At 35.7% G+C, this 16,343-nt stretch overlaps 1 protein-coding gene across 2 annotated transcripts in view; it reads right to left on the bottom strand.

Moving 5' to 3' along the window:
- The window catches only part of NKAIN (Sodium/potassium-transporting ATPase subunit beta-1-interacting protein), a 137,073-nt gene that overhangs the window by 26,961 nt on the left and 93,769 nt on the right, over nt 1-16,343 (bottom strand). For both annotated transcript variants that reach the window (XM_081755730.1, XM_081755731.1), the window contains exon 5: nt 14,758-14,818. In XM_081755730.1, coding sequence (XP_081611856.1) covers nt 14,758-14,818 — 61 coding nt within the window. The remainder of the gene's footprint in view (nt 1-14,757; nt 14,819-16,343) is intronic.

The following is a 16,343-nucleotide window of genomic DNA, read 5'->3' as shown; positions in this document are numbered from 1 at the left end:
GCATTATCACAGATGATGAGGTCTGGGTTTCATGGTGGCCAGGCATTTGGTGCGGGCAGATCCGAACTACCACGACCAACCCAACGCCCAGGAAAGACCTCCGTAAGATATTCGCGTACGGCGAGGCCGCAATGGGCAGGTGCTTCATCATGCTGAAACCAACATGTATGTTTGATTTCGTGCTCATCCAAGAGAGGAACAAACCAGTTCTGCAATATGTCCAGATATCACTGGTGATTCACAATACCGTCAAAAAAGAATGACCTAAACACGCGTCTGCTTTCCATGCTTGCCCATATCATCATCATAATAGAGTGGGTTGTTTTTTGGACCAAAAGACACATCGTGTGCGCGAGAACTCCTGTAAATTACACAGTCACCAGTAAATATCACTTTGCCGCGTTTAGGTATTGTGTCGAACGTCTGAAGGAGTGCCGCACATGCCTCCACATTCTGATCCATGTCTGCGTGCGTTAATTCTTGCAAGGGGGTAGGTCGATATGGTACAGGCCTAAGTCTTGTTTCATGTGCTTTTACATGGTCGATTGTAGTATAAACAGTTCTGCAGTTCGCTTACGCATCGACTTCTGCGGCGATCTCTCATGGAGACCGCGACAAAACGACATACCTCTGCTGCTGTGTGGATGGTCTGCTACTTCTTTCCTTATCCTTCACACTTCCTGTGGTGAATAGTTTCTGTTCCCATTGTAAAAGTGTTTGTTTCAGGGGAGGATCTCGTTGAAACCTTGTCCGAAAGTCTGTACGCATTTCTGCCAGTATCTTACTATAGTACCGTGCCGTAAGAGAGAAGCGAGCGAGGCGACGGCCCCCGGGCGTCGAAGTAAGGGGCGCAAAATTCGGGAGAAAAAAAGAGAAGGAAAGAAAAGAGAGGTAAAATGTACGGGGCCGCCACCGTATACTCTCGCCCCGGGCGTTGATTTTCCACGACTCGGCACTATCTTACTATGTGGTTTCTCTCATGCACTCAACAGCTTGCAGTAACAAGTTCATCAATACTATAACCGGAAGTATCAGCCATCGTTCACAATCTGAAACAATGGAAAACAGGACTGTGTGGCCACTCTGTGTAAATTACAATTAACAGTTTTAGATAAATGAGTAACAAACATGAAATCAATATTAATATGTATGTATGTATGTTCTACATCTCCTCGTAAACTAGAGACCAATTTTGATTAATATTTGCATAAGAATTCCTTACTACCAGACGATGAATACTGTATGGGTTAGCCGTCCCTATCTAATCCCCTTCCTTCAGAGAAATGGGCGGAAGGAGAAAACAATGCTATTATAATGGAACTGAAACGGCATTAAGAGTTCGTATGTTCCAGCTTACGTAAAGAACAACTGGAGCAATTACAACCATATTGACACACAAAGGACTTAGAATCTGAAAACGTATATTGTAAGACATCCCTAGGACTCCAACAGGTTGCAGGGGAAGGGGCTTTCAAGTAAAAATAAGTGAAAACGATTGATATGTAGTGTCGAACCCATAGTTTTCGAGATCTTGAGAAAAATAGTGAAATTCCCTATACCCTTCAAGTTTAAGGTCAACCTCTATTGCAGCGTTTCCCAACCTTTTTCAACTTGCGGCACACTATGGGTGTATCTTAAATTCTTGCGGCACACTTATTATTATTATTATTATTATTATTATTATTATTTGCTAATCTAAAATAAAATGATATTTTTTTATCTGTGATTACTGATCATCTTCTCACAGAGATGAAAGCTCGATCACTGGTTTTCCCCTATGCTAATTCATTATGCTTATTTTTTATTATAATTTTAAAATAGAAAACAATTGCAATGAAATATAGGACTCAAATTTTTAAAAAATACGTTCTTTTTTTCGAAATCTGTATCCAACCTTTCACTAAGAACGAAGATCACTAAATAACGAACGAACAAACAAATGTCTTATACTTTTAACTTTGCTGTTTTAACTTTGTGTGATATTATTGCAATCACACAGCTTGCGATGCGTCGAAGTCAAAACTAGGGCTGTTCCTAATTCCGGAATTCCGGAATTTTTCGGAACGGAAATTCCAATTCCGGAATCGGAACACAGTTTCAAGACGTTCCGGAATTCCGGAACATTCCGGAATTTCGAAACATTCCGGAATTTCGGAACATTCCGGAATTTCGAAACATTCCGGAATTTCGAAACATTCCGGAATTTCGAAACATTCCGGAACTTCTTATTGAAAAAATAATTTTTGCTGTTACCCCGAACTGAGAGGTGTGCGCAAAGCTTAGCTTTGAAACTGGATATTGATTCCGCTGTGCTGAAGGAAGGAGTTTTGGTCCACGGCAACTGGTTTGTTTCATTCTCTAGATCCGTTCACTGTGAACGATTGCGCATAAGATTTGAAACTTTGTCTGGTTATCCATAAAGTCTCAATCATAAGTGATTCAGTGTAAATTCCGTGATTTTGTTGCAGAAATCGGAACATAGAAATTCGAGCTAGTTCTTCCCTTTAGTTTGGTTTATCTTCCGAGAAACACCTTTTTTATAAACCACTTTCTTTATTCTTTTTTAAATGAATACCGACTACCTTTTCCATTTATACGAGGCAACCCTAACAAGAAATTGAACTGCATATCTTTTGATGTATGGCCATTGTTAAGTATAAGTACCTGAAGGAGGGGCAGAGAATCATTTAAAAGAAAATACGATTTTCAGTAATTAAAGGGATAGGATAGTCTGAAATAAAAATGTACAATTATTATGCTGCTGTCCGTATTATGTAAAAATATGCATTATTGATGTTACATGAACTTTTTGGAAACTAGAATCAGTATTTCATATTTCAGGTTCAAATCACGCAAAGCTAAAATTATTAATGTATCGCTTGTATTGTATTTAGTATACTGCATGCTGCAAACAGCAAAAAATTTCTTAGAACAAGGGACTACTGTTTAATGTTTTTTGTAACTTCTATAATCATGATGCTATGCTGTTTTTTATAATGAAAGCTTTATCAAGAATTATTTGCATATCTTGTCAAAATGTACAACGAGAGTAAATCGAATAGAGGTGCAAACTTTACATAATATCTTATAATTATTAACATGTACGCGCTACTCTTTTCTTGTCCTGCGACACTTATTTGAATAACTAACTAAATAAAGGTGTCTATCAGTTAAATACTAAGCATTGGAACCTACGTATGAAGATTAGTTCTAACTCTACTAATCAAAATTTTATGCAAGGTGATAAATGAATTGTGTGAGTGAAAAACATTTAAAATTGGTTTGTTGAGAAATTGTATTAATCACCAATATATTATCAATGTTGTGAAATTCTGATGTAAAAGCATGTTACTTTCTTTAAACAATTACATTGATACAAGTCAACAGAATATGTACATTTTCATACAAAGCTGCAATATGAAGGATAGTTATGCATTCAGATGAAAGGGTCTGCACCAATGACTAACTAACAACAAGAAAGGTAAATGTTTAATTAGTATACCCGAAATTGTGAGTAGCGATGGTAAAAGTTAAAAATGAAAGAAATCATTTCGTAAATGTTAATATTCACACTAAAAGTATTAGCCTAATGTTCATATTTCTTACGAAATAATTAATTTGTATCAAAAACTATTCGTACTTCGCGTAAATTGATCTTTACAAAAATTGATGTCTTACTTTCCTTGAGTAGAAAAGTTGGCGAAAACTTTCTTTCTCCTGATTTTTCAAATAAATCAGATAAAAAAGATCAATGAGATAAAAGAAGTTTGTTAAGCTAAAAGTCCCTAAAGCCCATTTTATGCGATGCAATTTTCTATGCAATCTTGCATGCTAAGAGTCATGCGTTCAAATTATTTCGTGTAATAATAATTAACATTCAACTTTCCATAGTAAATTGCACGTATTTCACCTTGTTCGGAGATAGAACTTGTGCAATCTACCATGGAAAGTTGAATTCTAATTTTTATTACAGGAAATAATTTGAATGCATGTCTCCTAATTTTGCATACATAATTGCCTTGTCTAATATCGTCTAAAGTCTACTTTCCCCTAATTTTTAAAAAAATCATCTGGGCATTTATATGAAAATTGACATTTAATACATGCTCTTATAATATTTTATCCACATCATTGTTCTCTAATAGTATTATTTTGTAGCACAGAAATTTTGCTTTTTCTTTCAATAGTAATTTACATTTACATTTTTGTTGCATTATTTGATGACGTCTCAGGTAGCATCAGTTGTACCATTTCAGGGTTTCAGTTGTCAAAATTTTCACAATTATGTATTACTCATGTGTACTCCTTGTACTTTAGATTAAAAGTTCATTAATATAATTCCAAATGACATGACTACAAATGTTTCGTGTGCTCTTGTATTGTTTGCTTAATAGTAAAACAAATATTTTGGAATTAAAATGCCAAACATGTAAATTGTTTTCTTGTTGGTACTTCAAAATACAAAATGGCAATGATTGAAAAAAATGTAAAATATAAAGATAAAATGCTGTACTTTATTCCAATAATTGTAAATACGAGAATGCATAACTGTTTAAGACATGTTTCTACTATATTCCATAGATACCAAAGTGAAAACGAGAAAGTATTTGCGAGTAAATTTGTGGGATTAAAGCCTTGTAATAATGTTTGAGAACCATTGCCTCAGGACTGTTTCGAACTTTTATATTCGAACTTCGAACTAATATTAATATTACGATTCCAGAATCAACAGTGAGCTTCAAAATTTCAGTCTTGAAAACAGTTCCGAAATTCATACTTTTGAGCATTCCACAATTCCAAACTTTTGGAATGTTACTGAATTTGCGGAACATTCCGGAACTTCGAAACGTTCCGGAATTTCGGAACATTCGGGAATTCCGAAACGTTCCGGAATTTCGAAACGTTCCGGAATTTAGGAACATTCCGGAATTTCGAAACGTTTCGGAATTCCGAAATTCCGGAACATTCCGGAATTAGACGAATTCCGAATTCCGGAATACGAAATCGAATTCCGAACACCCCTAGTCAAAACACAGCTGTTGAACAAAGTGTTGTTCTGTCATTCACGTGCGAATGAGTGTTCTATGAACGTTCACTTGACGCGTACCGTACAAGTGCTTCCATTTTTCGGTGTTAGTATGACTCTCAATTGAAGCATAACATAGCAGCTAACCGTGGAAATGTGTACGAGCCGAAATACTGTCTGCTACACAGTAATAGATGTAGAATAATATATTACAATTACAGTAATTTTTTCCATGGTAGAAATTCATAGTAATGTGAAATACAAAAATATACATTTTTCCCTATGTCTTGCAATTTGGTTGCTATAAAATTAATAATTTTGATTCGATTTCCTCAGGGCACACCTGCGGTCCATTCGCGGCACACCAGTGTGCCGCGGCACACCGGTTGGGAAACGCTGCTCTATTGGCTAGGGCGGTGAGAGAAGCGGGGGGAAGTGGTGATACGTACAAATAATCTACATCGACCGATGTTAGTGTCAAATACATAGTTTTTGGGGTTCCAAAGCTGATCGACGACAGCCCTGAATACAGCATTCATTTTCTTTCCGTCGAACAACAGAAATATATAATGTTTACTGTTGTTCATGCTCTTTTTCTACATCTTATGGAATTGAAGTGAAAGAAGGAGGAATGCAGATATAAATTCATCGACTAGAAGGCTTGCATATTTGTATGAACTTCTTGAAAGTGATAGGACAGCATATGCGTGATTCTGGATTGTCCCAAGTGTGGGTAGAAAGAAATATTTCTAGTGAAACTACAGTTACACATGTGCTACTGGCAAAAGCTTATGCCAAAGGAATTAAGAGCTCACAAAATCACATTGCAAGCTATGTGGAAACTCTTCCTTCCGAAACTTCTTAATTACATCAAAGAACATGATAACGAGCTGGTCAGTATTTGTTAAATTGAATGAATCATGATTGTAATAGTCTTATAAATTCATTAGGAACAATAGGTTTTCAAACCATACTGTCTAAAATCTTTCTTTGACTTCACAAGTGAGAAATCGAACTTTCGTTTCTGGTGTCAATATATGAACATGGTTTCTATTCTTGTACTTTTCATAAGAGCTGAAAGGGATGAAATATGGGATTTGCACATATATGCATTTAAGATGTTACCATATGTCTTCAGATACGACCACACTAACTATGCAAGATGGAGAATCATACATATTGCAGAGATGCATAATCTTCCTCTTGATGTATTGCAAGAATTTAAACTTAGAAATTGGGGTACTAAAAGTTCAAATGGAACCTTGAATGAAGTTGATCCAGATCACAGTCAAGAATGGCTTAATGCAACAGGGAATAGAGGAGGAGGCATTATTGGAATCACAAAATCAGTGCAAGTTGGTATCTATCGTATAATTTACGTGCAAAAATTGCATCTCAGACAAGAGAAATGTTTTCTCTTGGACTTGATGATCAAATGACTACAAACGAATTGACTAAAGCAAGGCAAATGAGAGAGAATTTCATGGACCACAATCCATAAAAGAAAAAAACAAGACAGAAACGCTTCAAAGAACGTTAAAAACAGAGACATTCCTTTACCAAATAATTGGGAAAGATTTTTGGCACTTCCAGAAAATAAAGAAGTTCTCGTCCGCTTGCTTCCAGAGGAGCTAATTATTCAAACTTTTGGAAACAAAACAACTATTGTCTCTGGAGGATTTGAGAAACAAGGCATGGTGAAATCTTCAGACACATATTTGGATCAAAGTTCCTTAGTTGCCGAACTTGAAGGAGGAGATACGAGAATTGTTTTACACTGTTTACATACTCAAGCTGATAATGTTGTTTCAGCACGAGATACTAATATTCTGGTACTTTTAATAGCACATTACAGTCGACTAAATTGCAAAGAACTGTGTCTAAAAATGGACAGAGCAGCAAAACCAAAATACACACCTATTCTCACATTTTGTGAGTTGTCCATTGTGATAAAAGATCTGAGTTCTATAATTCTATTTCATGCCATTACCGGCTGCGATACTGTTTCCCATATAATTGGTCATTGTAAGAAGAAAACGTGGATAACATTCTGTTAAAATTACCAGCTTCTGAAAAATCTTGGTAAAGCTGCACTTGAGGTAAAAACAATCAAATCGGCTGAAAAGTTTGCATGTAGGATTTATAACTTTCGTAAAGAAGAGACTTGTGATGAGGCAAGAATAACTTTGTTTCATAAATACCAAGCTCCTGAAGCCCTTCCTCCAACAACTGACGCCCTAACATTCCACACACAAAGAGCACATTACAAAGTTGTGGTTTGGAGACAGGCGACATCCAACATCCCCAACTTGCATTCACCTAAAGAAAAGGGTTGGACCAAGGAAGATGGAAAACTTGGGCCAATATTACAGTCCTTACCTTCAATACCAAGTTCCTGTGCAGAAATAATTGAATGTGGTTAGTCTACTGGATGTAAATCTTATAATTGCAATTGAAAGAAAGGAAAATTGAAGTGTATTTCAATATGTAAATAAAGAATCACTGAAAGTGTTTGTATGAATGATTAATGTAGATCTTTGAGCACTAAATTAATTTGTAAGGGTGGTTCCTTATTTCTATACTTATTACAATGTAAGAAGAACTACATAATTAACGTAACAAAGTTGTTTTGGATAAGTCGTAAGTAATTAAGTGCACAAAATGAAATTTCTCACATTTTGGCCGCCATTTTGTTTTTCTCACCACAGCATGAAAAAGGCAGACCCCAGAGTGGTAAACAACATATTCTAGTTGAACACACAAAAATCAATTTTAAAAAGCACTTTATCTACTTTTCACCATAAATGCCTTCTACATCTAACTTTTCACAAAATAGCACTAGTCTATACGGATCTAACTCGAAAACCTGTGAATATATTTATTTTCTTGTGAATATATAATATCACGCACTCAAAACTTCAAACGAAACAAGAAACTCATTGACTGGTCAAACAAAACTTAATGATTTAGCAAACATGCAACGTGCATGCTTTAATTGAAGCTGTTCATTAAACGGTGTTAGTGGGATCTTTCGTCTCTCTCGGGGTCAAACTGTCATATTTACATTACTTTTACATACATTGGACGAACTTCCGTATGAGGTGGTTTACTAGAAGGATAATAGGCAGAGCTAGGATTGAACCCACCTATAAAATCAACTGTAAAATACAAGAGAAAGAAAATTAACAAGCCTACGTACATAGAAAGTACAAATTACCCTACAAAGAAAAAGATGCTATCAATAAATGTGCACAATGAGCAATCTCAACCACACAGCACTTACCATACTGCGTGTAGATCAAATCCACCAATGAAATCGACTGGAACAAAGAAAGAGTTATGTCTACATATCTAAAATACTGGGTCTATGAAGATGGCGAGATAAGATACTAATACTAATTGCACTCCAAGATAAACCTTTTCGTAAGTTATAAACAGTAATCAATTAAATACTATAATGGCAAAGATGAATAGAAAAAATATAACTTATTTCAAACCTGAAATTGATTCATAATCACTACGATTTAATGATATACCTGTTTATTTTATGAAACTGTGTACCAGTAATTGCAATATATACTATCGTTTTCTTTTAAAATAAATTACTTCTGTCTTTATGATGTAATTTGTAATTCAGGACTGAAGTTATGGTCATAAAAAAACAGACTATTAGAAGTTCTACAGTGACGAAGAAAGCGAAAACTTACATGTTCTTGACATTTTTCACTTTTTAAAATATTTCAAAGGTTTCGCCTAAAAATTGAAGACTTAATAATTGGGAAATATTAATAATTAACGCGATTAATGTTTTACACGCGTACTGCTGAGACGATATTTATAATGACATGTGTTGAAGACGTGAATATGCAGGGAGATTTGATGAACATATCAAGACTTGCTTAGCAGACTTTGCTTAGCAGTTCATGTCACATGAAAGAAAAAAAAGTAATAAGAGATCGAAAGAACGAAGTACTACTTCATAACATGCTGTAAGAAAGAAAAAAATCTGCAAAGGAACCCAGTTTCATTAACAATAAAACTTTCAAAAAGAATTCCACAAATTACAGAAAAATTGTGCCCGCTTTCTCTAAATCGTGTAGTTTCTGAGTAATCTTAACAGAGCAAAGTTTAGGTGCAAATGGAGACGTGTATAGCGCGTACGAGGTGACGTAGCAATGAGTGGAATGCACTCTTTTGTAACTTATAGAATTTAAATAGAACGGCGTAAACTGAAAACATGACGTTAGGCAGTACTACTCACAGTCGCCTGGCCTGTAATTGAAATAGTTTCTCGTGCGCCGAGTGTCCAAAACTGCAAGTTTTTCTTTAGCTGCAATCGACTTTTGGGCATTATATACATTTGAGTCAATGGTTTGTTGAATTATTCCATGTACACTCATGTCCAAAATGATTATCGCATATCTATAACTGTCTTCTTGAAAGAATATAATTTAATAATGATTTTGGAGGGTATTTTTAATACTGATACTATGTGCATAATCGGGAAATGTATATTTGTGGTAAATTTCAAAGGAGAAGAGTTAAAATACGAAAATTAGAATGAGTAAAACAAAATGTTGCTAAATGGACAAGAAAGTTTTATTTTCGGTTTATTGTTCTTATTTACTGCTCTTTTGATATGAAATTTGCCACATACGTGTCTTTGTCGATTATACACATATTAACATAGTAAAAAATAACAGGCGAATTCGTTATCAAATTATATTCCAACAACAATATATTTATAGATATGCGACAATAATTTTGGACATGTGTGTACCTCAGCAAACTGGTTTTGATTCATTCAGAAACAATTGGCGAAATCAGCATGGCTCGTTTTTAAATTGTCGACAGCTTTTTCTTTTCCACAGACTATACTTTGGCGTAAACTGGCTTTAATTATTATTATTATTATTATTATTATCATCATCATCATCCTTAAGCCAGCATCTACGCATAAATTTAGTAACTCAGCTACTAACAATCTGGAAGATCTAAGCTCTACAGGGAAACGTTGATCTCGGCCAAGACAACTTCAGATAGCTGGAAATAGTTATTCCGTTAAAGACTTGATAATCATCGCTCTACGACGTATCTTTTACTAGGCAACAAATTAAGGAGTCTCTATTCCTTCCAGCGTCTCTGCCGTTTATTAGTATTAACAATACAGGTTCCACAAACAGGGTGAGTGAACTGTATGAAATATTCTCTCTCATGGACATTGAATCATTCAAGTACAGTAGCTCTTGGAGCTTTTTACATGAATTTAATACAACCAAAATGCTACTAGATCTCACTCAAAACGACTGGGATAGTCTGCAACCCAAAGGAAAGGAATGTTACCATAATACCTGGTCAAGAACCAAAACCATTACGGGTGTTACCATGATACCTGGCTATGAGAGAGTCACATTGTATTCAGCTTGGCCCTATTTACAAGATCAAATTCTAACCAAGATTCCCATAGAACACGTCCAAAGTGACTCAAATGAAAATTAATTAGTCCTGTTTACAGCTGGTGTCTACTTGAATATAGATGTTCTCGGGCAATCGGCAAGGCAAATTCCACGTCGTCCAACGTTTCGAGAACTGACAACATTGTTCTCGTTTTCAGGTCGTTGAAGCGGCAGTGGTTTCTGTAGCCTCTGTTCGTAATATACCCGAGCATCTTTTTATAGGAATGAACCACCCAGCATACTAGTTCAATGAACAAAAAACCTATCTAGGACCTGATTCTCTAGGATCGGACGTGCATCGTCAACTGGAGACTCCTAGAAGTGCACGTTCTTGAGCGTGAGAAGGAAGCCTAAACCACGTATTAGTTGTGCAGAACCAATTGCGTACTACTAGAAATGAACAGCATCCAATGCGTAACCCGTGGGCGCAAAAACCGATGAGTTGGTCAGGAACAAGGTTTTTCAAAAGGACTAAAACATGATAATCTACGGTCAAGCGCAAAGGGGTAGCACGACAATTTGCATACAATCTAAGAGTAAATTTGAAATGAATGCGAAACTGCATACGATACGAAAATTCAGAGGACGGGTCTTTCGAAAGTGTGACTTTCCTGTGGAATAATTGTGTTCTGTAGACTCGACACGAAAGACAAAATTCGAACCCTAAAAGCTAATTCGTGTGCATCGGAGATGATGTTCCGATCTTTAGAAACTGTGGTTGGAACACATCACGAAAAAAGTGTACCAGCGTGCAGAATCGTATAAAGAAGAGGTGTAACGTGCTACACCTACGTATTGTAAATGTGTGTTCACACAAATCTGGATAACTTCTATACATTTTCTCGTTACAATTATTATACGTAACTGTTAGAAAATTGTACCATAAGAACAAAAAAGAAATTTATGTATGTTTAAATTTTGTTACGCTTAAAATAAGACCACACACTATATCTCATAAAAATTTCTCGTTTGAAAAGCAGACATAAAACCCAATACTTAATAACTGTCATTGAAGCATCTTTTTAATACATAGACTTAAGGATCTTCCTAACATTGTGGTATTTAAGGGAAGACGAAGTTCCAGAAAGGTTAGCGGGCAAGAGTTCAAGATTAAAAGAGCTCAAGACTTGCTGTCCACAGTAGAAGAGTTGGAAAATAAATATTTTTCAATAATAATAAATTTTCGAATGTTATTCAACTGCAAACAAAAGAGAAATGCAAAAACAAGCTTAAAAAAAATGATTAATCAAAAACTAAAGCAAAACTTCGTCTTCAGTTTCAATATCCAATTCTGATTGGGAACTCAAATTTCATAATAAAATTGCGTCTTAACCACAGGTAATTTCACACACGGAATGCGTGTCTCAATTTGCACCTAGCCTTACACAAAAAATCGCGACCCACTGTTCTCTTAAATTACTGTGCAAGTTTTGCACTATTCTGTAAAATGGGTGTTTTAAAAATTACAGTGTTTACTCGCGCAATAGTCGCACTTTTTGTATCAAATTTTAAATACGAAAATTCAACTGCGACTATTACGCGAGGAAAGTTGCCACTCAACTATCGCTATGATCAAAACAATTTCGAATTTTGATACATACAGCATTGTGTCAATATAATATGGAGAGTGAAGTAGGTTGCTTTATCTCTGTTTACAGATGGTTCATGATATTACGTATCAGTAAACACGAAAAGATCTTTTGCTCGGACTCGCACAAGACAAACAATTTCGAAGGAAATCTCGTTCACGAAGATAAAAATTCCGTAGACTGCGACTTTTACGTGGGAAATTTTATTGGCGAATGATTTTACTTCAAACTTAAGGTGCGACTATTATGTGAAGGAGACTATTAGGCGAGTAAATACGGTATATTACTTTGTTTGTAATTTATCAAACTTATTTTGGAAATCGTATTGCTATGAACTATGACCCATTACTTGTTTCTTTTACAGTTTTTTCTTTCTGCAGCTTGTAGCTCTGAAATTGTTCGACATTTTTATTTGAAATCTTTTAGTTCCACTGATGTGAAAAAACAAGCCCACTCTTCAACAGTCATGAGGAAACATTATGCAATAATAGTTAATCTTTTGAGCTACTTGCACAAAAAACTATTTTCTGCAAGTAGTTTCTCAAATCTAGCTAAATATATATAATATACAGATGCGACACAAAACTGATGAAATTTTAAGAGTAAAAAATAAGACGTCGATCAAATCAAATCCTCGGCTTACTACACCAATACTCTTAGCATTAAGTAACCCAGAAATTTCCCTCAACAGCTACTTATGTTCATTTTTGAAGCAAATAATTAGCTAATTCGGATTACAATTTCCATTTTTTGTGCTTGGAACTAATATTAAAGTCCAGTTACTAAGATTAATGAACTTACGATTTTTAAGTAATATTCGAGGCACCTATAGAAAGTAAGTTCCGATGGACTGTAAAACGAAAGACGGAACCCGGAGGGGGAAATATATTGCTGTGGAGTTAGTGATATATAGTCTACTCTTCACCACATGCACCATTCTTGTTAAGGCATCTGTCATAAAGCGGGCACCAGCGTTTGTATAATGTAAAAGAATTCCGCAGCCAAGAACTGAAATCAGGATGTCACAATCGTCCGCAACTAAGCTACGCTATAAAAACATTGTCCGCCAGAAATCGCTTTAGATGGAGGTCGATGCTATAGGGAAATGTCATGTTGGATACCCAACTTTTGTCTCAGTGTTGACGATGCGATTAAGAAAATAGTCCAACTTCCTGGTGATAATACAGCAGGAAGGTCAAAGTGGACGCTAGTTATTGCTTCTTGTGCTCTGCTGTCAGTTATTTTGGAACTCATTGTGCATACAATTTGCAAAAGCTGATCACCGCGCATATCTCGAACTCAGCGGCAGACTAAGCGCAGCCATGTTTCCTATACCATAGTTCTCTTACAATTGACTATACACAACTGCGCTCGCGCCAGGTTATGGCTACGTGTTCCGCAAACGCGTCCTGCTCTGACCATTCGTGCCACCTTGAAATGAAATAAAATTTCTAATTTTGTCCCACAATTATCGAGGCTACGCGAGACGATAATGAAAATGAGGAATGAAGGAAGTGAAAGGAAACGGGAGAACCCCGAGAAAACTCACCCACACTTTGTTCACAACAAAGCCCATTTGGTGCAAGCTGGGATCGGACAAGGGACCACACGGACCAGAGATAAACGCTCTACCATTGAACCACTCTTGCTCTCATGCCATCTTCAGGCATTTTCAAAAGTTATTTTCTGGTGAGAAATAAACCTACCTATATATATCTATATATCGCATCTTCCATAGGCATAGCTATATTGAAATTTGAAGAATGCAAATATGCAACTGACTTTAGATTCGAAAGCGAGTTCCTGGTTTAACGTATCAATGTGCTAAAATCTAAGCTGTTTAGTCACCTTCCAGACCGAGCCTAGAACATCGGGACGTCTGGTCGATCGCTGACCCAGTCGTACATTTCCATTCTTTCAACCTCATTCGAGAAGTGGTATACAAATATTACTTTTTCCCCCTATTTCACAATATCGTCATCCAAATCATACATTTTTAAAGATTGTCCAAGCACAACAGACTGACTTTCTATCATAGTCACATAGTCCAAATGAACATCTACCCCAAGCGTAAATTGCTGGTTGGTTGGGGAAGGGACCGAGTGGCATAGGTTTGGCGCTTAGGAACCTTACGACGCCAAGGAAGGATTTGATCCCAATCCGATCCACTAGAAGATTTTCAATCTTATATATCATTGTATCTCTACCTATAGATGATGTGCAATAAATAATATTGATATATTTCTCTACTTCTTAACACTTTTATATGCAGGACAAACAACTTTCTGGGCATACAGTTATAATATAATTCAACTGAATAAGTGTAACAAATATAGGAAGTATACAAATTGTATGGGATTAGAGAAATTCATTAAATGGATAGCTTATATATAAATCAATAATGATATTTGTTGTTGAGAAAAAAATAAATACACGTTTCATTTCTGGATTATTCAATTTAAATGGTTTCCTAAAAACTAAATTGGTAACGAAAACATGCTTATCTTTGAGCTTAATGATAATATAAGGAGAAAGGGAATTTAAAAAAGCAAGGGCGGGAACTATATTTTTAAACAACTTACACTACTAAGTTTCCCTTACATGTCGAACGCTGGTAAGAATAAATTTTCACATAAGACAACGCCAAGGGGAAATTACTTTTTCAAGAAAGGAATTATATACTTACAACTATCATCTTCTTCCAAGAAAAGATGTGTGACAAAAACACCGCCGGCAGACCCAAGAAGCTGAAAAGACACGTTTTGTTAAGTCAACAAGAGACAACTGCAGTAATGGGATTAGTTCATTGTATCCAATGATTATTTTGTATAGTGACTAAAGCTGAAACAAATCATGATTTTTATATTTAATATATATATAAAGTTGATTTTTAAAATTTAAATCCCTTGTACACTTTGTTAAAAATTGAGTACAATTTAAATTATATTTCATTTTTAACTGTCAAACTAGCGGTTCTCAGGTTTCTTTTATTACGTGGTATTAGAATAAAAACTAAATCGAAGTTTGCTGATATTTACGTTAAGTTTATTCCAAGATGTTTCTCACAGGAGACAAAGTATTATTCTCCCAACATATAAGAGTGGGAGGTCACAGTGATACTCAAGAGCTCTCTCGTGGTTAAGCGGTTAGCGCACGCGCCTTTGGCGTGGGAGCCCCGGGTTCGATTCCCGGCGGGAGCTCATGTGGTTCGGATTCCACGTCTCATATAGCCTCGCTGCTGAAAGGGACGCTAAACTGAAATCAACTCAACATAGTGATACTCAGAATTCACTTTACAATAACTGGACGAAAGAAAGATAATTATGATAATCTTATAACGTATTTCCTTTTAAGCATCTTGATCGAATCAAACTATACACGTGAAGTGGATCAAGCTACCATTTCGCAAACTGCAAAGATTTTGCACTACGGATATATATCCTTTTTGAAAGCTTTCTCTTATGTAAGTCGAATACATTTTTATATACTACTTTCGTCATAAATTTCATATGGTGAATATCAGCATCTTTTTTGTAAAACTTGTATTATATATATGATTTTTTACAAAATGCTTTTATTTTGAATAAATAATTGATAGAATGTTATATTAATTTACACCAAATGATTTTACAATGAAAAATATGTAAATTACAACATAATTTTTTCTGGTTTTTTGCATTTTATAAAAATCCAAAATAGTTTTATATTGTAAACAAATCTGTTTTGAATTTTCGTTCCTAATAATGTGAACATTCCAAACATTAAATATATCACTAAAACAAATATTAACTAAAACGGTGAAACACTTGGCTTGGCTTGACTCTTGGTTATAGAAGAAAAATCTCATCCAGTTCTTTACCAGGAGGTAATGTGCCTAAGATCGATGACACATTCCCGCGCTGGATGGCGATGCTGATACGTTGGAAAAGGAATGCAGTAACTCGGGGATCACCAGTTTTGATCGCTATTCGATGACCAACTTTATTAATGAAATTAGATTTTTCGTGACCCCAAGACCCACTAGTTTCTACTGCTACTGTTATAAATCAATATTTGTCCAATAGGTGTGTATTTTAGCCTTTTGTCGGATTCTCTGGGAGCTGCGACGAGACCTGCCTGAATTGAAGAATGCATTGTTGGAAGGAGCAAACGTATCGGAACATGTGAAATCCCAGACTAGTGCTTTTCCGTTTTTCCACGGTACCAAGGCCATGCCGTCAGGCCTTTTCCCATCAGAGCGGCAACAACCATTTGGTTCTTTTATTAAGGAAC

This window comes from Thermobia domestica, chromosome 4 (genome assembly GCF_964235325.1).
Source record: "Thermobia domestica chromosome 4, izTheDome1.hap1.1, whole genome shotgun sequence".
NCBI classification, from domain to species: domain Eukaryota; kingdom Metazoa; phylum Arthropoda; class Insecta; order Zygentoma; family Lepismatidae; genus Thermobia; species Thermobia domestica.
Note: the sequence above shows the minus strand (reverse complement) of the source record. Positions and strands in the feature narration are given on the sequence as shown.